At 42.0% G+C, this 27,594-nt stretch overlaps 1 protein-coding gene across 1 annotated transcript in view; it reads right to left on the bottom strand.

The window, feature by feature from the left end:
* The window catches only part of MERTK (MER proto-oncogene, tyrosine kinase), a 114,666-nt gene that overhangs the window by 4,551 nt on the left and 82,521 nt on the right, over positions 1 to 27,594 (bottom strand). Inside the window, exons 9-18 of the mRNA XM_055327181.1 lie at positions 25,684 to 25,837; positions 23,164 to 23,317; positions 20,623 to 20,708; positions 18,838 to 18,933; positions 18,083 to 18,163; positions 14,736 to 14,828; positions 13,268 to 13,386; positions 5,362 to 5,471; positions 3,026 to 3,185; positions 2,232 to 2,368 (exon numbers count right to left, since the gene is read on the bottom strand). Coding sequence (XP_055183156.1) covers positions 2,232 to 2,368; positions 3,026 to 3,185; positions 5,362 to 5,471; positions 13,268 to 13,386; positions 14,736 to 14,828; positions 18,083 to 18,163; positions 18,838 to 18,933; positions 20,623 to 20,708; positions 23,164 to 23,317; positions 25,684 to 25,837 — 1,190 coding nt within the window. The remainder of the gene's footprint in view (positions 1 to 2,231; positions 2,369 to 3,025; positions 3,186 to 5,361; positions 5,472 to 13,267; positions 13,387 to 14,735; positions 14,829 to 18,082; positions 18,164 to 18,837; positions 18,934 to 20,622; positions 20,709 to 23,163; positions 23,318 to 25,683; positions 25,838 to 27,594) is intronic.

The following is a 27,594-nucleotide window of genomic DNA, read 5'->3' as shown; positions in this document are numbered from 1 at the left end:
GATGTTCTGAGGGCTGCAGCCAGGACATCATGAGCTCAGCTAAGGCAATGTCCCACGTAGGAGATAAGGACATCACACAGAGTGGCCTCTTGGGTGATGGGGAGCAGGGCCTGCAGCCTGGTCAGTCACAGGTAGGGGTGATCCTCAGAAGGCAGGCTCGGAGAGCAAGCACAGAGTGTACTCTGCTATTTACATTGTTATAATTCTTAGAATTGAGTTTGAAAGGACCAAGGGGCAACTAAACACAAGAATGAACTCATCTCAACTACAGTTAGACCACAAACACAGAAGGGAAGCTTAGGAGTATCTGTTTCATTTTTTTAGAAAAATGCAGATATGCAAATACAGAGGCCTTGGGAGATTTTGCTCTCTAGCATCCAGATGCCAGAGGGTTCCTGGGAAGAGGGTCTGGCTCACCAGAACCCTTGCAAGCTTGCAACGTGGGGACCATGGACCCATCTGCTTTGCCTGACTTCCCTGACACGCAGAGTCTACGACTCCTTCACCTAAAAGTTCTCACCGACTCAGCATTCCCTGTTTGGCTCTATGTGAAATGTTTCAAAACCACCATGTGACACAGCTTAGGCCTTGCTAAGACCCCAGATAATCACTGCAAATACCAACTTCTTCTGGAGCACAAGAGAAGCTAAGAAATAAATGGCAACAAAACTGTTTATTCAATATTATTTGGTTGAAACTGCTCCCTCATTTTCAGAAGCAAACATTTCATTAATGTGGTCTCTTTTAAAACTACCATAAAACCCCAAATCTAATTTAATTATGATTTCATGATATTCCTAATGGACTTATGTTTTTTTGTGTCTGTTGTCAATGTTATATATTTACAGCCACAACAACCATCACCACCACCACCGGGCAGGGTGAGGCTCTGATCAATAAAGTTTCCTTGTGGGGACCCCCTGGGCATCTGTGAAAAAAAAAAAAAAAGTTCCTTCTGCTTGGCTTGGACGGGATCTGGGAGGCCTGCATGCAGACTGACCTGAGCCTTTTCACTTGTGTAGAAGCAGGGCCAGTGTGTGTGTGTGTGTGTGTGTGTGTGTGTGTGTGTGTGTGAGGGTGTCCCACATATGCCTTCTCAACCAGTGCCCCATCATGGTGTTCCATGACAGTCATGCAGGCTCACCATTCTGAAACATTCTTGCTAAAATATGGTGAAAATGCCCTAAGTCCACCACCCCTGTGATGTTGGGAAGAAACTCACCATTAGGAAGGTTCAAATCACCAAGCTAGAGGTAGTGCCCCATGAAATTATTTGCAAAATAATTGTGTTTGGTGTTTGGAGAGATCAATCTATAATAATGCTACCAATGACTGATACATTATGGACATCCCGCAGGCTGAGCATTCCACTCATTCTCTTCTTTTTTTTTTTTAATTTTTATTTATTTATGATAGTCACAGAGAGAGAGAGAGAGAGAGGCAGAGACACAGGCAGAGGGAGAAGCAGGCTCCATGCACCGGGAGCCCGACGTGGGATTCGATCCCGGGTCTCCAGGATCGCGCCCTGGGCCAAAGGCAGGCGCCAAACCGCTGCGCCACCCAGGGATCCCCCTCATTCTCTTCTTCAACTTTTTTCCCCAATCCCTCTCTGAAGAATAGATGACTCTACGTGTGTGTGCGTGTGTGTGTGTGTGTGTGTGTGTGTGTGTGGCTAATAATGAGGCATGAATAGTTCAAGTCAGTTGTGATTGCCCACACACGTGGCTGGTTAGGAGGCAGCAGCGTGCCTAGCTGCAAGTCTCAGGCTTTTTTCTAGACTGCCCACCCTTAAGAGAGAGGGCCTGCTGGGACAGGTGTGCAGTGTGGTCCTGCACACTTGGAGATGGGGGCTCTCACGCCTGGCTAAGCACACAGTCTCCCAGGGGGAGTTTTAAAATACACATCTAGGCCCACTTTGTACCAACAGAGTCACAACCTCTGCACAGGGATGAGGAATCAGTTATATAATCATTCAAGTCCCTCATGTAGGATAAAGCCTACCTATTTGTCTATAGGACAGATCTCCCAGAGGTGCTTCCAGAACTTGAGAACACATGAAGGCTCACTGGAGATGTGCACACACCATCTGCCACACCAAGAGAGGCTTCTGGCCTGGGGTGTCTGCATGCCATCTTCCACATACTGGCTAAGAGTGACCCCTCCCACTGAGCTGAGGCCGTGTGTCCCCAGGTTTGTGCAGAGCACCCAGTGACATGGAGAAGCTCACTCACAGTTCATCCAGGCAGTCCTCGGGCTGCTTCAGCCTGTGGCCATGGAGAAGATAGTCATACATTTCGTGGTTCTGGACTCCAGGGTATGGAGTCATTCCGCGTGTTGCTATTTCCCACATGGTTACGCCAAAGGCCCACTGAGAACAAAGCAACAACAAGTTAGGATGCAAGCCTTTTCAGAAAGCCTGAATGGACTTTTTCATTTAGAAAGGTCATTTCCTTAAAGTCTGATGATGGTGCACAAAGCTGACAATTATGGGTGACACATGCTACTTTCCCGATGCGGCAATAAGAGGGGTCAGAGAGCCACGCTTCCCTGGTTATACTGAGGCTGTTCCCGGGAATCTGACCAAGGTGGATACAGCCTTCTCTCTGTGTGTCAATGCTCTTTGTAATGCTCCCTTCCCTCCTGCTGTCGAGTGTCTTCTTTTCCCCAATCTCTGCAGCATCTTTTATATAGTGTCTTGGTTACAAAGAGTCATTGGATGAACTCATTAAATTTAATGTGAATGTCTTAGTTGTAGGCAACAAGTCACTATATTGTAGCCCCCCAAAAAAGATGGGGATAAATTAAAGGCCTATGCAAAAAACATCTTCTGAATGTCAAGCTACTTTAGCAGACTCTAGTGTTCTACCTGAATTAAAGAATCTGGTGATAAATAAAGGGTGTGAACATGCTCCCAATTCTCAGTTTATCAAAGAGTAAAATGTCTTGCAATACCAGCTTAAGTCCCTTCTTCCTATGCGCCTTCATCTTTGCAATGTAGGGCTCCGAATCAAAGCTCTGCACATACCACATCACTTTTACTTGTGTAGACTCTGTCTGCAAGACTCTCTATGGCGATCCATTTCACAGGCATCTTAGCAATGCGGCCTTGGCGGTAGTAATCACCACTGTAAATCTTCTTAGAGAGGCCAAAATCCGCAACACAGACAGTCATATCATCTCGTAACCTACAGAGAGCAAGTTCATGTCCTCAGAGACCTTAGAGGCAAAGCCTAAATCACAGGTCTAGATGAGACACAACTAGAAACATTCAGGCTAAGTAACCAAAAAAGAGAGACCCCATCAGCCTGTGAGGGTTCTGCTTTGGGACCAAAGGCAGATCAAGTGACAGAGCATTATAACCTTGCACTCTGTGGTCTGTGTGGGGACCTAGATCAGCAAGGGCACCTTTGCAAAGAGAGTGGAGCCTCCTGGAGGGAACAGATGCTGCAAAGGAGGAGAAGAGCAGTGGCCCAAATCTAGGGCCCGCTGGTGGACTCATCTACCACCCAGTGGCCTTCCTGCCTGGTGTCTGGAAGTAGCACTGGCTCCTGCCAGTTTAGGGGAGGTGGAGAAATATAAGCCACAAGAGGGGGACCCTGAACTTCCTTTTAAGATAGCCAGGTGGTGCTTGAGGAATGAACTGGAAAATGAAAGGGATACAATTGTAATTATAGCCCAAGCTGTTAAAGCAGGTATCAAGACAAGAAGAAGGAGAAAGGAGGAGAAATGAGTGGTCTGGAGGTGGGATGACTGCTTTGTTCCTGTCTGGCTGACCCTGGCTTTTAAAACTGAAAATTCGGGCAGCCCCGGTGGCCCAGCGGTTTAGCGTCGCCTTCAGCCCAGGATGTGATCCTAGAGACCTGGGATCCGGTACCACGTCCAGCTCCCTGCATGGAGCCTGCTTCTCCCTCTGCCTGTGTCTCTGACTCTTTCTCTCTGTGTCTGTCGTGAATAAATAAATAAAATCTTTAAAAAAAATAAAATAAAACTTAAAAGTCTTCCCTCTTGGGAAATCCCTCAGTTCCAGGCAGAGTTGATGGTTGGTCACCCTACCTGATGGGAAAAACATGAAGGAAATATTAAGTGCAAAGGGAGGTTTTCATGATTCTCCCTCAGTGTTTTTAAAAACGAGGTACAAGTGGTAGGAGGCCTGTGGAGAGCTAGGCAAGGAGTTGGGGGGCAGCCCTATGGTCACATATCCAACCAAGAAAAATGAGTAACAGCAATACATTTAAGGAACACTCTCTCTTCTTGCAAATAATAAACTTAAAATCAAGAACTAGTTATTGTTTTTAAAGATGTATTGCTGGGATCCCTGGGTGGCGCAGAGGTTTGGCGCCTGCCTTTGGCCCAGGGCGCGATCCTGGAGACCCAGGATCGAATCCCACATCGGGCTCCCGGTGCATGGAGCCTGCTTCTCCCTCTGCCTGTGTCTCTTCCTCTCTCTCTCTCTCTGTGACTATCATAAATAAATAAAATTAAAAAAAAAAAAAGATGTATTGCTGATAATGGTCCTGCTGGAGCGGGGGGAGGTGGGGGGTGGGGCTTGAGTTCAGAGTTTTTGTAGAAGTCCTTGTTTCTCTGCTACAAAAGGAAAGCTTCTGTGCAGTTTTTCTTTTCTTTTTTTCTTTTCTCCTTTCTTTCTTTCTTTCTTTCTTTCTTTCTTTCTTTCTTTCTTTCTTTCATTTTCTTTCTTTCTTTATTTATTTAAGAGAGAGGGTCAGCAAGAGAGAGAATACAAGCAGGGGCAGTGGCAGAGGCAGAGGGAAAAGCAGGCTCTACACCGAACAGGGAACCCGATGCGGGGCTCAATCCTAGGATCCCGGGATCATGACCCAAGATACTGACTGAGCCACCCAGGCATCTCCGTGCAGTATGAAACTGCACAGCAGGATCATGAAGCCAGACAGACAAAACCTTTATGATTTTCCTTACTATCTCCATGATTAGCTGACTAAGGCAGGATCATGAAGCCAGACAGACAAAACCTTTATGATTTTCCTTACTGTCTCCATGATTAGCTGACTTTCATATAACTCTGGTCCAAAGTTAGCCGATGGCAAAGGGGAAGGATCACAAAGGTCATACCCAGCTCTCTAAGCTGAGAGAGTGAAAATTAAAAAAGAATCATAGGGGGAAGTTTTGGAAGCAACCAGGCTCGTGGAGGCATAAGTTGTGAAAAGACCCAGTCATACAACAGAGCCATAGAAACCCCATCTTCAGAGCCAGTCACATGCTCCCCTCACAAACCTGCCTCTCCTGCATATTCTGACAGCAACAGGCCACCCCCCATTCCTACCTGGCCCCCAGATATTTAACACAATGAGGTCTTAACCCCTCCTAGGTTGGGCCAGGACTCACATGCAATTTCGAGCAGCTAAATCTCGATGAAGAAAATTCCTGTTGCTCAGATACTCCATTCCCTGGGCAATGTCCACCATGAACTTCAGTAGTATCTGCACAGGAATATGCTGGGGAGGGGAAGGAGAAACAAGAAGACAAAATATTTTTTAGAAGTTAAACTTGGAGAGTTATTTCCATCTGAGGGGAGAAACAGTGCTTTTGTTTTGTTCTGGGGTTTTTGTTTTTTTCTTTTTGTATCTGTGTATTTGTATTTCTTAAAAGTTGGGCCCTAAAATAAGGAAACAAACTTTTCATTTCCATATCACTCATCTCACAAATAAATTTTTAGAAAAGGAATAAAAAAAAGACATAAAACTTCTTGGCAAATTTCATATCCTCCCTGTCTTTAAAAATATTGATGGTGAATAAACATTCTTTTTTCCAAGTTATGAGGTCAAATGGCATCCTCTGTGTCCTTCAGAGTGGCAGCAGGACAGAGCACCTGTGCCAGGCAAAGAGGGGAAAAGAGGAGTGGTCTGCCTTCAGTGGGGAGGGCAGAAAGCCCACTCAGCCCACTCCAAGTATGCATGCATATGCAATAATCTTACTTTGAAAATGCTTGCAAAGATACTTTTCTTTCAGACAGAAATTAGGACAGTCTTGCCCCTTATCACAGGACCAAAGGACCACAAGGAAGTATTCAGGAATGTTCATTTTTGTTTCTCTAGAGCCCTCCTGTAAGGGTCAACAGCCTATGCTGTAAAAATCAGACCAGATGGCTATGTTAGAGAACCTGCCCTCGTGGAATTGAAGATGAGGCTGATGACTGATGAAGAACTCTGTGTTGTAACTAAACATTTTAGCACAAGAAGGGAAGGGCCCTGAGGAAAAGGGTTTACCACAAGTTTCTGTCAGTCATGAGTGAGTGCATCCATGACAAATTTTCCCCAAGGCATTAGATTTGTCATGGCTTATTCTTTATGGAACATGACTTTTCCAAAGTGGTATTCATGAAGACACTGAATTTTTCATGATCTGTATTTCCCAGCTAAGATATGTGTTCATTAGATACTGTCTGTATAACAAAACACTTTAATTATCCTTTACCTTTACATACTGGAGTTGTTAAAAGACAAGTAAACAAAAAAATGTAAATAAATCATGCAGGAAATTCTTATGCCTCTGTTCTGTATATTTGAGGCATTTAATTTTCTAGGTGATAGTTTCCAGGAAAGGATTTGGGTCCTAAAGAATATAAAATTCTGCTGACATTGTGAAGGTGTAGTGCATTTTAGGTACTATTCATTTGTGTTATTTTTTCCTAGAACATTTATGTTATTCTTGCAGACTGTGACCAAAAGTAATTTAAAAGATAACTATGTGGTAAGAACTAAGAAATGAATTCAACAAGGTTACAGGATACAAGATTGAGATACAAAGATTAATTGTATTTCTATACACTAGCAATGTTCAATCCAAAAATAAAATTAAGGAAATAATTTCATATAGAAAGAATTAAAAATAAAACACTTAGGAATAAATTAACAGGAGAAGTGCAAAACTGATACTCTGACAATTATGAAACACTGAAATTAAAGTAGATCTAAATAAATGGAAAGACATCCTGTGTTCATGGATCAGAAGACGTAATATTGTTATGATAGCAAAATTCCTCACATTGATCTACAAATTTAACATAAGCCCTATCAGGATCCCAGCTGGCTTCTTTGTAGAAAATTGACAAGCTGATCCTAAAATTCATATGAAAACTCAAGAACTTAGAATATCCAGAGCAAGCCTGAATAAGATGACTAAAGTTGGAAGCCTCACATTTACTAATTTCAAAATTTACTAGAAAGCAACTATAAACAAGGTAATACGGTACTAGCATGAGGATACTAACACACACATCAATGAAACAGAATTAAGAGTCTAGAAATAAACCCATAAATATATGGTCAAATGTCTTTGAACAGAGTGCCAAGATCATCCAGTGGGGGAAAGAATGCGACAGGTGAGTGGGATATGCAAGAGAATGAAACTGGACCCCAGGGCAACCCTGGTGGCTTAGCGGTTTAGCGCCGCTTGCAGCCCGGGGTGTGATCCTGGAGTCCCGGGATCGAGTTCCGTGTCAGGCTCCCTGCGTGGAGACTGCTTCTCCCTCTGCCTGTGTCTCTGCCTCTCTCTCTCTTTCTGTGTCTCTATGAATAAATAAATAAAATCTTAAAAAAAAAAAAGAAACTGGACCCCAACCTGAGATCATATACAAAATTAACTCAAAATGGATCAAAGACCTAATGTAAGAGCTCAAGTATAAAATTCTTAGAATTATTCATAAAAGCCAAAAAGTGGAAACAACCTGAAATTCCATCAACAGAGCAATAGATAAATGTAATATAATATATCTATACAATGGAGTATTATTTGGTTTTAAAAAGGAATGAAGGGATCCCTGGGTGGCGCAGCAGTTTAGTGCCTGCCTTTGGCCCAGGGCGCGATCCTGGAGACCCGGGATCGAATCCCACTTCAGGCTCCCTGCATGGAGTCTGCTTCTCCCTCTGCCTGTGTCTCTGCCTCTCTCTCTCTCTGTGTGTGATGAATAAATAAATAAAATCTTTAAAAAAAAATAAAAAAGGAATGAAGTATTGGTAGAAGCTACAAAGTGGATGAACCTCGAAACACGCTCAGTGAGAAGCCAGATACAAAAGACCACAAATTATGATCCCATTGATCTGAAATATCCCAAATAGGTAACTAGAGAAATAGAAAGCATGTTGCTTAAACTGAGGGTTGCTGGAGGGGAGGGGTTTGGGGGGATGGGATAACTGGGTGATGGGCATTAAGGAGGGCACATGAAGTGATGAGTGTTGGATGTTTTATGCAACTAATGAATCACTGAACTTTACCTCTGAAACTAATAATACACTATATGGTAATCAATTGAATTTAAATAAAAATAAAAAAATACCAAAAAATTAAATTAAAAAAAAAAGAAAGCAGGTTGCTTATAGTTGGGAACAAGGCAGGGAGGAGAGATTGGGAAGTGATTGCTAGAGGGTATGGGACTTTTTGTTAGGTGATGAAAATATAATTTACTGTGGTGATGGGTGCAAAACTCTGAGCATAGTAAACCACTGAGTTGTACACTTTAAACAGCAGAACTGTATGGTGTTTGAATTACATCTCAGTAAAGATGCTATGAAAAAAAAGGAATTACTGTTCCAGAAAAAGAGAAAGAGAGAGAAGAGGAAAGAGAGAAGACAGGCTTGTCTCTTTTTGGCTCTGGAGGCTGGTGGGTGAGGATGTCATGCCTGGAGGAGGTGCCACTGTCAGGACATGTGAAGGGGCAGCTGTAGCTGAAAAAGCACAATGGTGGAACAGTTGTGGACATGTAATGATTCTCTTGAGGGCACAACTTTCCTACCTCTGGCCTTTCCTACCTCTGGCCTTTCCTACCTCTGCTGGTAGGAAGTGAGATCCTCCTGCTTCCTGCTAGCATGGCCTGAGACTATGTCTCAGTTATGTAAGTGTGCTTCCCCAACAGGGCCTGAATGCTGGGCCCGGGGTACCACTCCATCTTCCATGGGAATAGCACTTCTGGAGGTGTGCAGGGCAGACAGGAAGATGACAGGACAGGACCCCGGTTCTCACGGGGTGGACACACCAAAGGGAAGCAGGCTGTAATAACATATGCATCAAGCAGAGAGGTAAGAGTAACCTGCTCCAGAACCTCAGCAAAGAAATTAATTCTCATGGAAAAAATGTTTTTAAAGATTTTATTTATTTGAGAGAGCAAGAATGTGAGCTGGAGGGAGAGACAGAGGGAGAAAGGATCTGAAGCAGACTCTGTGCTGAGTGCAGAGATGGATGTGGGGCTCTATCTCACAACCATGAGATCATGACCTGAACTGAAGCCAAGAATTGGCTGCTTAACCAACTGAACCACCCAGGCGCCCCTGGAAAAATTTAAAAAATATTCTACGCTGTCATTGTGGCTGTCCTCAAAAGAGGGGTAGGGATAATACGGCAAATTAAAAGAAGCACACAGCCAAAATCAGAATGAGCAAAGACCTAGTGATCTGAGAGCACACATGTGTTTTAGGAAAAGGAGGCTGAAAAAAAAAAAAAAAGGAAAAGGAGGTTGTCTCATGCAAAAGCAAAGTGGCAGAGAGAATGGGGTGATAAGCAGGAAAGATAAGTTGGGGTCACCTTTTGGGTGGCTTCTTTTGCATGTAATATAAAAACCCAACTCATATGCTCCAATGAAGCTATAGTAATCAAGACAAGGTGGTGGGGCAACGAATGGGCACACAGTATAACAGAACAGAGAACTCAGAAACAGACTCACACTTACATAGGCAATTCACTTCTGACAAAGATGCGAAAGTAATTCAGTGGATTAATGACAGTCTTTTCACAAATTATATTGGTCATTCAGATGCAAAAAAAAGCAAACCTTAAACTAAATTTCACACCTTATATAAAAATTCATTCAAAATGTATCACAGATTTACATGTAACATGTGAAATCACAAAATTTTTAGAAGATAACATAGGAGAAAATTTTTTTGTCTGGGTTTAGACAAAGAGTTCTTAGACATGGCCGTGAAAACATGATCCATGAAAGAAAAAACTGATGAACTGCATTTAGCAAAAGTTAAGTATTTTTACTCATGTTATGAGAGTACAAAGACCAAAAAAAAAAAAAAAAAAAAGAAAGAAAGAAAGAGAGAGAGAAAGAAAGAAAACACAAAACAAGCTATGAACTAGGAGAAAAATCTTTGCAAATTGCATATCTGACAGAGGTATTATAACTGAAATACTTTTTTTTTTTTTTTTTTTTTTTTTGAGATGGAGAGAGAGAAAGAGGCAGAGACACAGACACAGGCAGAAGCAGGCTCCATGCAGGGAACCCGATGTGGGACTCGATCCCAGGTCTCCAGGATCAGGCCCTGGGCTGAAGGCGGTGCTAAACCGCTGAGCCACCCAGGCTGCCCCTATAACTGAAATAAAAAAAGACTTTAATAGACACTCACCAAGGAGGATATAAAGATGGCAAATAAACACAAAACAAATTGCTTCACATCATTAATCATTAGAGAAACATAAATAAAAGCCATGATGAGGTATCACTACCCACCAATCACAGCAGCTAATAACCAAATCAAACCAAACCAAAAAAACTACTGATTATATCAAGTGCTAACAAGAATGCAGAGCAAATGAATCTCTCATACACTGCTGGTGGGAATGTACAGTAGTATAGCCACTCTGGAAGATAGTTTAGAAGTGTCTTATAAAATTAAACATACACTTTCCAAATGACCTAGTATCCCACTTCTTGGTTTTTACACTAGAAAAATAAGTTATGTTCACTCAAAAACCTGTACATGATTTTTTATAACAGCTTCATTCATCCTTGCCAAAAACTGGAAACAACCCTTGTGTCCCTCAACAGATGAATGGATAAGGAAACTGGTACACCTCCACACAATAGAAGATACATAGCAATCAAACAAGGAATGAACTATTGATACAGACAACAACTTAAATGGATCTCAAAGGCATAATGCTTAGTAAAGGGAGCCAAAAAGTCACAAGCTATATGAATCCATTCATATAACATTCTTAAAAACACAAAATTATAGTAATGGAGAACAGGTCAGTGGTCACCTGGAGTTAGCCATGGGGACAAGGCATGACTACAAAGGGGTAGCAGGAGGAGGTGTTTTGGGGTAATGAAACTGTTCTGTATCCTGACTGTGATGATGTGTTAACATTCATAGAACAGTACATCATAAAGGGAAAAGGAGTCAATAATATTGTATGATAATTTAAAAAAGATTTTTATTTTTTTTTATATATATATTTTTTTATTATTTATTTATGATAGTCACAGAGAGAGAGAGAGGCAGAGACATAGGCAGAGGGAGAAGCAGGCTCCATGTACCAGGAGCCCGATGTGGGATTCGATCCTGGGTCCCCAGGATCGCGCCCTGGGCCAAAGGCAGGCGCCAAACCGCTGCGCCACCCAGGGATCCCTAAAAAAGATTTTTATAAAGATTATAAATGGCCTCTACCTCTTCCACAGTGATTCAAGAAAAAAGTCCCAATTAAGAAGCTCCTCTATTTATGAAGGGGTTCAAATGAGGAAGGAGAGTTGAACAAGTAAAAACAGATGATTGTTGGCCATCAAACAGCCCTGCACATTTTTATGTTTTACTATAGAATCCACTCCTCTGCAACATGAAATTCCCATCCCTCCAAAAATTATTGGAAAAATCATACCACATACCAGAGAATTAAATGAGAGTGAAATTGCCCACCAACGTGAAACAAAATCCATTCAAGAGGATGCCATGCCGTGCAGCCATTCACAGACAACTGTCTGGAGGCTGCCCTGCTGGGGAGGGGTGCACATGGGATGGGGCCATCAGAGAAGCACTGAAGGCAATGGCTCTGCAGCGTGGGGGCCAGTCCTGCTTCCACCATTGCCTGATCTGTGCCTCGGTTTCCTCACCTGAGACTCTATCAGTAAGTACTTTCTCTGGTTGTTGTGCCATTACTGCACTACTGTATGCAAAATACAGGCTGGTGTCCATTAGATGCTTGAGAAATCCTAGCACTGAGGATGGCCTGTAGGTAGATGCATACCTGCTGGGCATCAGCCTGTGAAACACATAGGCATGGAATGAACAGTTGGAATGTAAATGTCTGAAGATGCCAATGATTGTGCTAAGATGTTGGATATTGTGGGATTTTTTTTTTCTTTTCCAGACTTCTTACAATATTATCATCTTTCTTTTGGGTGGAAAAAGGGAAGAAACACATTCAGCCATGTTGAGTCCCCACTTTGGATTAGGCCCTCCACCTCAGTGATTTTATAATAGCTCTGAGATGTGGCTACCATTTCCTAACTCTAGTTAGTAACTGTGTGGGTGGAAGACTTAAAAGAAGTCATGAGGAAGAGAACAAAAATCTGAGCACGAGACCAAGGGGAACTGAAAAAAGAAAGATCACTTATGTCTTCCTTGGAAGAACCAAACAAATAGAAGAAAAAGGAAAGGAAAGCAAAAACATAACCTTCCACATCCATAATGCACAGGGTCAGCAGGACATAGGAAAGAAGGTTCCAGAATAGGTTTACCCTAAATTTGGTCTCAAGCTTTTGTTTTCGTTTTCAAGTGCCTTGCCAAATATAATATATGGCTGTTCCTGCAAATTTGCCTGTCTCTTGGGATAAGGACTTGCTCCCTTAAGTCCCATTGTCACCATTCTTGTGGCCCCTGGTCGGTCACCTGGGTGGGACCTGTGGCCAAATGTCAGTGGGCATGGTGCTTTAGCCTAAGCTCCTGCTTCTGTTGGGTTTCCCTGTGCTGTAGGACTCAGGCAGCGTTTGCCCTGTGGGGCCACCACCCTTCTTAGGGGCACTGTTGAAAGAAAGCATGTCGGCCCCCTAATTCACATGCTTTCTGATCCTGAGGACAGAAGGGCTCTTGATAAATGGAAAGGTGGATGGAATACATTCATGCTCAGTGTCCAGAAAAACAGCTCAGTGCAACTACCCTCTGGGAATGAAACGGATCCTGCTTCTAGTGATTTCAGAGTGAACGAGCTGGAAAGAGGAGACTTCAAAAGAAAGAGGCCACTCTGCATGTGGGCCCTGTCCCCTGCCCTCATTGCCATGAGGCTTGAGCCATGAGATTGTGCACCCAGCTGCCCAGCCAGCTTCTTCCTCCCTATGAGAAGGGCCTGCTGTGAGGACAGATACCACATTTCAATCCCCAGGGTGCACAATGAACATTGAACAAAGGCCACATCCTCTCCCTCCCTACTTTATTTTCAAGGTTAGAGGCTGATATTTCCCAGGCCCTGTCACGGCAGCCCAAGGCCCAGTTCAGAGGCAATACGACGGGGTAATTACCTTGGGTCCTGAGTCTAGTCGGGAATAGAGTAAGTAGGTATGCAGATCCCCATACTTCATGAAGGGTAAAATCACCATGGGCTTTGGGATGCCTTGAGAGCTCATTTCTATACACACACCTGAAATTAAAACCAGAGAAAGTTACAAAGAGCCCTTGTTACCAGTAACCAGAAAAGCGCTGCAGGAGCACTGGCCAAATTGAAACCATGTGCTCTTGAGGTAATAGTTAAAAAAATAAATAAACATGGGGCGCCTGGGTGGCTCAGTTGGTTATAAGTTTGACTCTTGATCTTGGCTCAGGTCTTGATCTCAGGGTCATGAGTTCAAGTCCTGTCTTAGGCTCCATGCTGGGCACGGAGTCTACTTAAAAAAAAAATAATAAGGAGAGAAAGAAAAGAAATATCCGTAACTCACACAAACTGAGTATTAGAATATGGAACACATGCTTGGTCCACTTCTTGATATTTTTTTTCTTTCAGATTAGTGCCAATCTTTGCATGAGAGTTCTCAAACATTAATCTGTAACAAATGTGGCCATCTTTTGTTACACTGAGCCTAAGTGAGGGGTAGTGACTACAATAAAATTCAAGGGCAAACTAGTTCTGTGGGATAGGTAAAATTCACATCTCTAATTTTTTTTTTTTATGCCTCTAAATTTTAAGTTATACACGGGAAACACCATTTATCATGGAAACCTAGTACGAGGGCCTGTCACCTAATGTCAGGCTTGCAAAGCTCTTGCACATCACGGCCCATTAATCGCAAAGCATGATGGTTCTCAGAGTCTGCAAAAATCAATACCTACATAGAAGTAACAGTGGTTTCCTTGAAATGATATTGTATCCAAGCATTATTTTTCACATCTCCCTGCAGCTTTGACCATAATAAAACTTTGAAAGTTCCCCAAAGAATTTAGAATTTTTAGGTTGCTCTTCTATCTTGGCATAGTGGCACTCACACAGCAATCTGATAGCTACAGGGCCACAAAACGAAATTCTATTAAACCATGTCCCATGAAACCAGCAGTATAGGTCCTAGGAAATCGATACTTGAAAATATATTAATAAATTGTTTCTCAGAGATGATCTATGGAATTTGTCTACTTTGACAGCTTTATCGCACTGGTATTTGATTCATGGATAATAAAAATTGTAACATAATTTAGCATAAGCTTTTGTCTTGGCTTGGGAGTAACATGGGGGCCCTGTTTTACCCCATAGTCACCTAGAATTCTGTGGACGCTAAGTGTTCTTGAGCCCTTGGAGTGTCCAGATAATGCAAGCCTATTTCTACCGTCAGCCTCAGAAAATATAACTGTAGTAAGTCTTTGGGGTAAAAAACTCAGTATTATCAATTCCTGTGGGTTATACAGAGTATAACCTTATCTGCCCCAGAGACTCTTCCTTTGGTACGGAGTGGATTAGCCAGACCCCGCTATCCCCCCAATCCCAGACTTCTCTGAAGTTACCTAGGAGTCGGATGACATTTGGGTGGTTGAAGTCTTTCATGCACGCTGCCTCACTGAGAAACTCCTCAATCTCTCGCTGAGAAAAGTTGTCCACTAAAAGAAAAGATGGAAAATGGTAGGCACCAATAATTTACTCAGTGAAAGGGAAAGGTAAGAGCAATTTTGTTCTCTAAAAGTAAAATCAGGAAAAGGCAAAACTACAGCAACAGGAAATAGACAGGTGGGCAGGGAGGAATGGACAGGTGGCACACAGATGTTAGGGCAGTGGAACTTCTGTATGATACTGTGATGGTGCATATAGGATGCTGTACTTGTCAAAACCTATAGAAGGTTCAGTACACGGTGAATGTTAAATGTAACTTATAGACTTCAGTTAATAATGTATCACATAGGTACATCATTTGGAAAAAATCCACCACACTGAGGTACCTGGGTGGCTCAGTGGTTGAGCATCTCCCTTTGACTCAGGTCGTGATCCCAGGGTTCTGGGATTGAGTCTCGCATCAGGCTCCCTGCAGGGAGCCTGCTTCTCCCTCTGCCTATATCACTGCCTCTCTCTGTCTCTCATGAATAAATAAATAAAATCTTTAAAATAAAAATCCACCACACTGATGAAAGACTTTAAAGATAGTGAAGACTGTGAAGAGAAAGGGTGGAGCTCTGTATTTTCTGCCCAATTTTTCTATAAGCCTAAAACTCCACTAAAAATTAAAGTATAATAGCTAAAAAAAAAAAAAAAAAAAACAACAACCCTGAGAGTCCAATGCAACTGATCTGTTGCAATTATTTTTGCCTCAAAAAAGGGAAAGAACACATGCTTTTCTCTATCTTGCAAGGCTGGTTGCTCAATCATGCCTTGTGAACTGGACAGACTTTCCCAACTTCCACACCATACCATTTTGGGGATTAAGCCAACTTGAGAGAGATACCTAAAATCCTGTATTATGTTAAGTGACGTAAACCACATGAGGTAAGTACTGTGTGATTCCACTTTTCTGAGGGACTTAGGGTAGTTAAATTCACAGAGACAGAAAGGAGGATGGTGGTAGCCAGGGGCAAGCGGGGGCAGGGGAGATGGGAAGTTGTTGAATGCATCTGGAGTTTCAGTTTTCCAAGATGAAAAAAGTTCTGGAGGTGGATGGTGGTGATGGTTGCACAACAAGGTGAATGTCCTTAATGCCACTGGACTGTACTCTTAAAAATGGTTAGGATGGTACATTTTATATGTATTTTCCTACAATTAAAAACAAAGAAAAACAAACATAAAGCCAGGCATGCCTTAGGGAATTTGCTTTAACCTAGTAAGTTTTCACTGAAATCACGGTGAGTGCATCTAGCAGTGTCCATACATTCTGTGGGCTTTGTATACATTCACCTTTCTATTAAAACAAATTTAAGAAAAAGAAAAAAAAAAACAATTATATTGACCTGCAAAATGGCCTGCTACCTTTGTCCTCACCTATTATTTTTGCTAAGACAACTAGGTGTGTGGAAACTGCCTGCAAACTCCTCCCATCCTCTGTACTCCTTCCCCCACCCCTCGCCAAGTGACCAACATGCCAGGCAAACGTGCACCAGCCAGGGATGCAGAGGCCAGAGACAACTCTTTCAATCTTTGATAATGAGCACAGATGCAATTCATATGCAAGTTATTCTAATTCAGTCAAAGAAATGCATAGCCAAAGCCAGAGAGGAAACAGATTTCAGGCCTAGCCCCCTTACAAGGTTCCCTAAACCTTCCACTCAGTAATTGGGGACAATGGAAGGAGACTTTATGTGGACCAGATTCAAATAAAATAATGCAAGGGGCAGGAACGACGCTGGATGTGGCTCAGCACCCAGACTTGGCTCTGTACCAGCTTCAGCTCCGGTGACTAACTGCAGGTGTCTTGGTTTCCAGGGAATAATACTTGAATCTACTTCCTAGTCGCACTGATTTCCTCTTCCTGTTTTCCTGATGAAATGTAGGAATGACTATGATGTCCTTTGGCACACAGGGAGTATTACATAAGTATTGGCCATTATATACACACAGAAAGCTTTGGAAAACAGAAGGCACCAGCCCCTGTGACTGGCTGGTTATTAAGGTTCCTTTTTGTCACTGAATTAAAATTTCAGCCTCCAGTTCTGTTTAAAAAGTCTCACTACATCCTTGTAATTTAATTTATGTTTCAATGCCCAGGAAATAATGAATTTAAATTTTAGGAAGAAACCAATTTTACTCTTTAATCAGAAATAATATTGGATATATACAGGGGGTAAATGAGGAAGCAGTGTTAAAGACATTAACAAATGAAGCTCATATAATCTCTCTATATATGAATTGTGAAGATACGTAAAATGCCAAACAATCACGGTCTATTCTGTGGGTGCCCAGCTGGACACCTGAAGAATAAAGCTTACACAGTTCTGCATCCCCAGGCCCTGGAAATGTACTTCCTAGGGAAGAGCATGAGGGCAATTGCTGTCATGTTCCATCACTGCAGCCTGGTCAATGCATGGTGATAAAAAAGTCCACCACAACCTTCTGCCTTTTAAGCTATTTGACCTCTGAGCCTAGGTCCCTTATCTAGATAGACAAATGCACAGAGTGCCCTAACAAGCATCTGTCTTTGTCAAGACTGTAATTCATTCTCCTTCATACTGTCACCAAAGTGAACTTTCTAGAATGTGATCTGCTTTTATTCCTCACTTGCTTTAGACTCTTACTGGTGCTCTCCTGCTCATGGGATAAAAACAGATTCTTGGTGATGACTTATAAGGCCTGGCTGCAGGCTCTCTTCTCAGCTTGCTTGGAGGTGGCAGCTTGAGATCACTGCTCTTCACATGCCTTTGACCCATCAATATGTCTTCTCTCTTGGAGAAATATACCTTCCAGGCAGCCCACAGCTTCCTGGGGACTATGCAATCATCCTCAAGTGAGGAAGTGATCCCACCGAGTTGGCCAGATCAGCCAAACCAACCCTGGGGGGGGGGGGTGGTCAGAGGCTGCCACCAGGTTGGCCCTGTCTCAGAAATTCATGCTTTACTTTGGAGTCATTTGCTCTACTAGATGAGAGTGAGGGGAAGAGGGAGAGGGTCCAGAGAGAGAGAGAGAGAGAGAGAGAAAGATACAGTGAGGAAGGTGTGGTATAGATAACAAATATAACTGCCTTGAGTACAAGAATATATGAAGAGCTCCTGATGGTCACTTTCCCTCTGTGACCGTAGTGTTCTGGATGTGGCCCTCTGACACATCAGTGACTGAGATCATGACACAGGAACCCCAGCATTGGCCTTACAGAGTACAAGGTCACTGAAGCAACTGCCCATATCCACTGGAAGGTATTTCATCAGTGATAACTCACACTTCATGGTCTTCACGGCCACTTTCTGAGAGGTCCCATCTTGCTCCTTTAGATTTCCTTCCATCACAGACCCAAACTCTCCTGGAAAGTAAGACATCATCTATATAGATTGTGCGGAATTTTCCCCCACCACAGAAACGCTACAGTTCCCAGCTGCTGTTTTTATGTGGCCTGAGAGTGACCCATACATGGCAGCGGGGCAGAGCCTGCTGGGGCCACCCACATTGGCAAACCAGGAACACAAGCCATGCACTAGCTTCCTGCTTGTCACAAGCTTGGTTGGCTCATGCTCGGCTTAGCTTGTCATTTTATTAGGAATTATAGCCAATCCAAGACACTTACAGAGCAACATGGAACATGTTATTGACATTTATAAAGTAGAAATACTATTATCATTCATCCTACCATCAGTTTGACAAATTAAATATGTATCTTTACTTTTGTTCCTATTTAATAATTAGGAAAGGGCCCAAAACAGTAAACTTAAGAACTAGAGATAGAGTATATAAGAAACCAACCAATAAATCGCATGTTTTTCAATGAAGGAAGGGAATTAATATTTTTTAAGGGCCTATTGCATGTGCAAGGCACTGTAGAGGCCCTTTTCATATGCCAAATCTGAGTTTCAAAAACCAGTATTTACACATTTACTTTTTCATTTTAATAAGTTATAAAATAGAACTGTTTGTCTTGTAACTTAAAGTCACAAGATGGTATTTTACATAATAAATACGCATTTAAAAAATACTACATACCTTCACCCAGGATTTTTCCAAGAATTAATAGATTCCTGTCAATCACAACATCTTCTAGTTTATTTTGCAGTTCCTCGCTGACTCCCAAGCTATGCACTATAAAGGAGTGAGAGTATGTATAAGAGCTGTCAGTATGCTCCCTTTCATTTGAATAGAATTAAAATTATATATACAGTTCTATGAAAGAGTTAAACAATTTCTTCATTTCGTACCCGTGGCTCTCCCCACAAAAAGCCTATAATAAATTATCACAATTCTACTCTGATTAAAATGAGTAAAATGGATTCTTCAGTGCAAGATTAATTTTTGAAGGATTATTAAAATCAGAACCATGTTTCTCTTCCCACTATGCAGTAGCAGCAGCCAGCAAGCAGATTCCTGCAGGCTGGCAGAGTGGGGGTTTGGGGGGAGGTTGCCTTGATTTAAAGGAGGAAGAAAGATAGTCAAGGAGGCACTTTCTGGTGGAGTATTTGCTATTTTGTCCCTAACTATAATATAAAAAAGAGCCATGGGGTTACCTCCCCTGTCCCATGCCAGCAAAGGAGCCACAGAAACTATAGGAAACATTGAAAGAACTAGCTATTGTTCTACCTATAGTATATGGAACCTCATTATAATGATATAACAAGTGCTAAATTGGGCACCTGGGTGGCTCAGTAGGTTAAAGCATCTGTCTTCTGCTCAGGTTGTGATCTCAGGATCCTGGGACTGAGCCCTGCAATGGGTCTCCTGCTCAGCAGGGAGTCTGCTTCTTCCTCTCCCCTGCTTGTGCTATCTCAAATAAATAAAATCTTTTAAAAAAGTGCTAAATTGAGGACTCGGGGGGGAGTGGAAAATAGATCTTCTATCTATAAGGTATCAGTATGCAGCACCAACAATAAGTGTTACCAAGAAGAGGAATTAACCATCAATAACTCTTTGGCAAATGATTCAGTTTGCTCCATAGTTAAGGCATGAACAAAGCCTTTGAAAGAAAAAAATGTAGGTAATTAGGAAAGACACATTAGCTCTTAGAGAAAAAATTTCACCCAAATGGTCCTCTAATAAAGGAAAGAAATTGGTCTCAATGAAGAATTTTTTTTTAAATATAAGAACAGATATCTAAAAGTCAAAACTTGTAAACTAGAAAAGTAAAAAAAAAATAAAATAAAAAACATTCCACCTCAAATGAGTTTTTGTTTTCATAGCACCTAGTATTCTATCATAGTTATATTTGTTTTTCGTTGTTTTGTTTTTGGCAAACATCCAGAAGCTTGAATTTGATAAATATTTGGACATACTTTTTACACTATTTCTTTATTAATCAAGAACACAGCTGTCTGTTTATTCTCACTCTTCACACTAGAAGGCTCCAGTTCGATTCCTCAAAACTCAAACCATAATTGTTATAAAGTATGCTGGGAAATTGTTCTGAATTGGTTGCCACAAAAAAGCAGGAAATAAGTTCAGAGATTATGTCAATTGCTTTGCTGTTTTCTTTAAATCTCTGACCTCTAACCACATCTGCTATCACTGTGATGAGTTCCTGTTTGCGGTGTTAGGAGTCTTGAACCCTGGCCACTTCACCTCAGGGCCCGCTCTAGATTTCCAGTAAACCAGCCACCAGGGAAGCACATGGTTACGTATGACTATCTACTTGCTGGTTTCTGAAGACTTTTTGCATGTTAAAAATAACCATTCTTTGACTCCTTTGGCTTTTGTTAGAAACCTGTCAATTAACTTGTTCTTTCTTTGCTCTTAACTACTTTAGCTTTTATCAGAAAAGGGAAATGAAAGTTAACTTACAGGTAAGTTCAATGGCTCGCCGACAGAAGGACTTCTTTGCTATATAATTGACAACTAATTCGGAGTCCTCCTCTGTGAAGGCGTTCCTGGGTGAATAAAAATAAAGACATCTCATATTATTAAAAAGGGCTCCCTGAACAGGTGCTGATTCTACAAGGATGTCACCAAGCCACTGTCTGTTCAAACACCTCTTTTATGACAAAGGCATTTCCCATTGGGAGAAAAAGTTTTCTTTCCCTAGCTCTATTTCAGGCTTACTTGGTGAAATCAAAATAACTCTGTCCAAGTACTATCAAAAACACAGAATAGAGGCATCTGAGTGGCTCAGTCGGTTAAGTATCTGCCTTCGGTTAAGTCATCTTGGAGTCCTGGGATGGAGCCCCACATGGGGCTCCTTGCTTAGTTGAGGAGCCTGCTTCTCCCTCTCCCTCTGCCCCTTCCCCTGTTCATGCACTTCATCTCTTAAATGAATAAATAAAATCTTAAAAAAAAAAAAAAAGAACACAGAACAACTGAGAAGTTCCCAATGGCCAAAGCTGTAACAGTCTGAGTAATAAAATAAACTAGTATTGGATTATAATCCAAAGTATAAAATGAATATCCACGAGTCCATACTGCTATGTTATGATTGAATGCATAAATGAGGTGTAGAGACAAACTTTTGTAGAAGAACCCTAAATATTTTATGTGGATACTATGCCCTTCAAGGGTGAAGGAAGTAGAACTCATCCTGGTAAGTGTGGGCTATGCATGTTGACTTGTTTTCAAAGAGTACACTAAGGAAAGGGAGAAAAATAACTATGTCCTATTTAAGTGACAGAACTGATGCCAGAACCCAGCATCATATCTTCTAGTCTAGTGCCTTCCCCTCTGTATGCCAGGCTCCCTGCCCCCACAGGGTTTTTGCATGTACTGCTCTTTCTGGCTATAATCCTCTTCCCTTTGTCTTTCACATAATGAATACCTGCCCCTTTTTAGATGTTAGTTCAGATCACTTCTGCAGGGAAACCTTTTTTGACTTTCTTAATGCAGTCAAATTCTCCCATCATACACTCTCACATTTCCCTTTATAAAATAAAGGATTTAACAGTTGCCATTTTATATTTACTTGTGATTACTGCTTGATTCTCCATTAACTGTAAGCACTCAGAAGGCAGGAGCAGTGCTTGGCTTTGGTTCAGTCTTGTATCCAGGCTATCACCTAGGGGGCCTTCAATACATTTTACTGAGCTATCTTACAACTTTTGCAGAGGTTCTCAGTACCTGTTTCACAGTGAGACACACCTTGACTCTGGGGTGCATTTCAGTCAACTCTATGTTCAGGATTTAGATCAGATTTTGTCATTTCTTTAAAACAGTCAGAATCTACATACTAAGATATAATAATGATAAGGATAGAGTTAGTAAGTACTGAAGGTACCCAACCCTTAAGACTAGGATGGGCACAAATAAAGGGTAGTCTACCCTCCACTCTCAAGCCCCCCTCCACGGCAATGGAAAGTCCTAGAGTGGAACATTACAGTAGCATTCCTAAGATGTAGCAATGAACAAAAGTTGCTCAGCTCCCTCCAAAACAGAGTCACTCACTTTCCCTCACTCTGTCCCATTCTAGGCTGTCAACAACTTGCCTTTTACAGAATTCTTCCTCTGTCCCATGAGTGGTAAACTGGATTTCGTGGAAATTCAAATTCACTACAGAGGCACTGGCGTAGAAAACTGAGTCAGAAACAAATTTGCACACATACCCTTCTTTTCCCAGCTTGCCTTCATGTGCCTGCCCATTTTTGTTGATACTGGACTACTGCTATAAAAGTCAGATGTATAGAAAATCAGAACAAGAACTTCTTTTACACTTGAGTGTGAAAATATAAAGTTTTTCTCTGTTAGAAAACTAACTGATCACTACAGAAAATGTATAAAATATAGCAAAAAAAGAAAACGCAGAATCGTCCACACTTATCCAGAATTGCTGATGCTTTGGTGAACTTCCAGCATTTTTATCTATATGTATGTTTGGTTTTTTTTTAAAAAAAGATTTTATTTATTTATTTGAAAGAGAGAGAGAGAGAGAGACAGCACAAGCAAGGGAGAGGGTCAGAGGGAGAAGCAGACTCCCGCTGAGCAGGGAGCTTCACATGGGGCTCGATCCCAGGACCCTGGGATCATGACCTGAGCTGAAGGCAGCCGCCTGACTGACTGAGCCACCTAGGCACCTCATTTCATCTGTTTTTTAAAAAAAGAATTAGCATTATTTTGAAGTCTTCCAACTAAAATCCTCATTTTATGGCAAGTAAGTTTGAATACTGAAGGCCTATTAATGCTCTCTTCCATAAATGAGCCCCTTTTAAGGCCAGCTTTTACCGCTGGCTGCCTCTGTAGGACTGGCCTAGGCAAGGAAACTGCCTGCCCCCAGGATGGACATAAGACAGGGCACCCAGCTGGGCAGAACATGAGGAGCTGAGCCAGCAGGAGAGGCATTATGAGTTGGCATAACAAGCACATGATAACCCTAGGCAAAACATTTGAAGCTGGGACACTTACCCAAACTTTGTCTCCTGGATTCTTTTTCTGATGACCAGAGAAATATATAAAACTAACCCAATCAAAACAAATCCACAAAAGCAGCCAAGGATGATGAGCACAGGATCTGTATTGCCAGGTGCTGGGGTTGACGAGGGGGCAAAATCTACCCAGCCTAGTAAAATACCAACAGAATCAATAATTGAAAACATTTCTTTGAGATCTAGAGTACATAAGACACATTGGCTTATAATAGGGAAAGAAGACAGTCAAAAGCTCTAGAACTTAGTCCTTTTATACTTTGTGATCAACATATGCAGGCAGTCCTCATTCTGATGGTGCAAGCAGGGACCATGTACAGTGATTCTAATAATCACTGGGTGACTCTCTTCACATCAGATATGAATGTGTAAGGAATTGAAAAACATGGTAAAACTCATATTTACTCATATTTAATTTAAGACACTAGAAATATTGAGAATAAAAAATTGCACTTCTTTGTAAAATACTGATCCAGAGTGATTTGAATAGTACTTATCTTCTTCTGGTCACATAACTTATGATATAGCAAGAATATATTTTCTATGCCCTGCAGAATTCTCATACTCCTTTCTGGGTTTGGATTCATTCCCAACATTTTACCCTTTATGTTTTCAATGTTGTGAGAGTTCCTTTATATGAAGATTTTTGCTAGTTTAACTTCCTCGGGGCCATCTTCTTTCTGGCATAGCCACTTCGCTCACGTTGTAAAGTCACCTTCACCATGTTCCCTGGCTGCAGAGCTAGTCAATCAAATGGCAGCAGTGTTTGACTGCTGGTCAGTTGTGTCTTCCGTAACTCCACATTCAATTCAAATTTCACTTCAACACTTACACTCTTCCTTTCTTTCCTGCACTTTCTTTGCTGCACTTTATCTTTGTTCACGGACTCTCTCTTTCAGTAACTTATTTTTATAAAGTCTTGTGTGGTGTGTTCCTGGGAGATAAGGAGGCATCATGGCTAGAGGTCTTACTAGATGCCTCTGAATAAGTTATTCAAATCACATGCATTTGGTAAGAGCAGTATCCAGCCACCGAGAGACTTTGAAACAACTGATAAGACTAGCCATGATCACTATGCGCATCTGTTATTTATTTACATAGTGGTTTGTGGACTAGACAGCTAGAGGCGAAGTTTATACTTCACACAATTACTCACAGATAATACATGATGGTAACTCAAGTTCGGACCACGTGATTGGGAAACTAGTGTTATTTAACCAAATTGTGGTAGCTGAAATGTATGTATGTTGGAATCATGCAAAGCAAGGATTGCCGGAATAGCTCAGCTTTGTAGAATGTTTGAGTTTGTTATATAAAGGTGAAAGCTCTGTCTTCTTAAAGTCTGATTTTTTTTTTTTAACCTGTGCCCTTAGAAGCAGAATCTTATCACCTCTGAATTTCTACCAGGTAGACACACCTTGCTTGCCACCACCAGTTACTACTACCACACAGCCCATGGGCTGCAGGAACTGTAAAATGGTTCCATTTCAGCATGTTTGAAGGTCACTAAAACACACAGACAGGCACTCAATGGCTCACTCCCAAGTGCTGTCTGGTACAGGTACAAAGATCATATTTGGCAAGAACTTGTAAATACAAAAATCACATCAATAGAGATGCCTGTGCATGGAGTTTATGACAGCAGTTTAATGGGGGAGTGAGGGTCAGAAAAGGTGGATCCATTGGACTACAGAAGCAAGTACAGTGTTTGGGGCCACGGGGGCACCATGGTGGCACCTTGCCAGAGGACACTCCAACAACACACAGAAGGCAGCACACAGGCTTGACCACTTAGCTCAGTTAGCCCAATGCCGTGTAAGGACAGCTTTGGTAGGCAATGATTCATGTTCTGTACCAATCGATCACGAAAGACATCACCAAAGCTTGAGTGATTAATAACACAGGAAGCTTAAAACACAGGAAACAAACACTAGCACATAAATAAACAGAGCCCATTAAGAGCCCTACGGATGAGCCTCACTGCCTATCTATGTACACGGTCATGTAGACATCATTTAAACTAACCTCAGTAGGCCAAGTCAAATTTGGTATTCTGAAAGGACTAATAATCTTTGTCGTAACTTAATCCCATCAGTAGTAATGGTAGTGGGAGGACTCACAGGTCTCAGTGCTCTGGGGAGTGGTATATGAGAAAACTATCTTTATCACTGCAAAAATTTCCTTTGGTCTTTGTATATGATTCTTTTTTTTTTTTTTTAAGATTTTTAAATTTATTCATGATAGACATAGAGAGAGAGAGAGGCAGAGACACATGCAGAGGGAGGAGCAGGCTCCATGTAGGGAGCCCGACACGGGACTCGATCCCGAGTCTCTAGGATCATGCCCTGGGCTGAAGGCAGCTCTAAACCGCTGAGCCACCCGGGCTGCCCTTTGTTTATCATTCTTAACACCAGATGCCCCCGCCAATGGGTCACTGTTGCAATCAGAGCACCGCCCAGACTGACACATTCTATCAGCTGATAAGGAGCCTGGCTCTCACCGTGTGCGGGGATGAACATTTTCACTGGGTCACTGAACGGCCCGACGCCCCCTTTGGTGATGGCAGCAATCCTCACTGTGCATGTCGCGTTGTGGACTTGAACAGAAATTTGAGCACGGCTGCCATTCTGGCCAACTTCTTCAGACAGCTCTTTCTGGGGACAGAAGAGGAAGGAAGGGAGATGAAATTCTGAGGCGCCAAGGGGACGTCGCCTGCTTGCCCACAATTCTTCTGAGGGAAGTCGTCCCACCCACATCCCAGGGAGCAGCAGCTGTGGTTCCACCGCATCCCTTCCTTACTCAGGCCATAGTTAACAGAACCAAAAGGTGGGCAGGGATGCAGAATGAGCTTACAGCAACCTCAGGCCTTGGGGCCTGGGCCAACTAAGGCTATGAGGGCATGGCACTAAGAATGGTCAGTAAAGAATCCCCTGGAAGGGAAGAGCATGCAGCAGAGGCAGCTGGATGGCAAGAGTTAGGCTTAGGGTTAATGCCCCCTCTAGAGATCTCTGCTCTCAGAACCACCACAATATAAAGCCCAAGAGCCACACTGTACCTTGACATTGACCGCCTGCCAACTTCCCTGGAACCCATAGGCATGGGCTCCTGTTCCTTGCAATGATAAAAGTTTTGGCTAAAATCTACTTTAAGGAGGACACTAATACTGTTTTTTTTTCCCTCCTGTGTGATACATGCACAATTTTCTCAATTTCTAAAAATCTGGTTTCACTTTTACTTATTTTGGTTTATAACCACTGCCATGCAACATGTGCCATTAAAACATAGGGGAAATAATTTTTGGAAAAAGCAACAACAACAACAGCACAAGAAACCCCAAAACCAGGCTTGAGTGCTTATATAACACTTTCCCCTTTGCTTCCAAACCTCAACCATGCTGTCCTATGGTGTAAGAAATTAATTTTAAGTTGGGGGCTGGCTTTTCAAATGGGAACTGGAGGGCTGGTGAAGGTTGAAATGAGGCCCCCCCAGGAACATGTCTTTAATCTCTGCATTTTGACAATCTGATTTCACAGAAACAAAGAGAGAAGTGTCATACGGTATGGGTGTGGATCACAATGAGGAGGGGCCTGGTTCAGGTGGCAACTTTATTCCCTGGTCACCTTGTCTCCTTCTTCTAACAGTGATCACTTCTAACAGTGGTGCAGGGTGCGGTCAGCTCAGCCCTTAGGGAGAAGGCAGTCCCATCATTAATGACCAAGAGGGTACCTGGGTCAGCCGCCCAGAGATTTTCTAAATCTAGACAAGCAGTGATCATCAGGACTCAGAAATAACCTCAGACAAGGGATAAAAGGGGAAAACAGGGCTTTATAATTTTTTGTTTTTTCTATGCCACTGGGCTGCATGCCAAGGACATCTGTCATTGATTTTTTTTTTATTAAGTCAACAAACAATAATTAAGATTTTTCTGTATATTTGGGCAATATCTTTTTTTTTTTTTTTTTAGAAATACAGCATTTTATTTATGGCAAACCCAGTTTTGACTATGAGTTTGTTGGCATTTTCTATTTAATTTGGAGGGGACGAATCAAGTAGAGCCATTCCATGGTCCAAACGAGAGCTCTGCAGTGAGTCCAGCTGGCAGCTGAGAAATAACATGTCTACTACACAGTTTACTACCTAAAAGCTCCTGATAGTGCAAAAGATGTCATGCCTGGTGAGGGCCACTGAGCCTGCTTCCAGCTTCATGGTTTTCAACTGCCAGAATTCAAATATAAGACATCATTTGTGAGAGTTATCTCAAGATTAAAGGACATGCATAATTGAGAAAGAATTCAATCCCTAGAAGAAGAGGTACTCTAAAACAAAATTGTCCTTTGGGAAATAAATGTAACAGTAGTTGATAATATCTATTCACATAGGTCCTATAACTTACTATGAAAACTCAGAGAAG

The sequence above is a fragment of the Nyctereutes procyonoides genome, unplaced genomic scaffold, assembly GCF_905146905.1.
Source record: "Nyctereutes procyonoides isolate TBG_1078 unplaced genomic scaffold, NYPRO_anot_genome, whole genome shotgun sequence".
NCBI lineage: Eukaryota > Metazoa > Chordata > Mammalia > Carnivora > Canidae > Nyctereutes > Nyctereutes procyonoides.
This window is presented reverse-complemented; position numbering and strand designations above follow the sequence as displayed.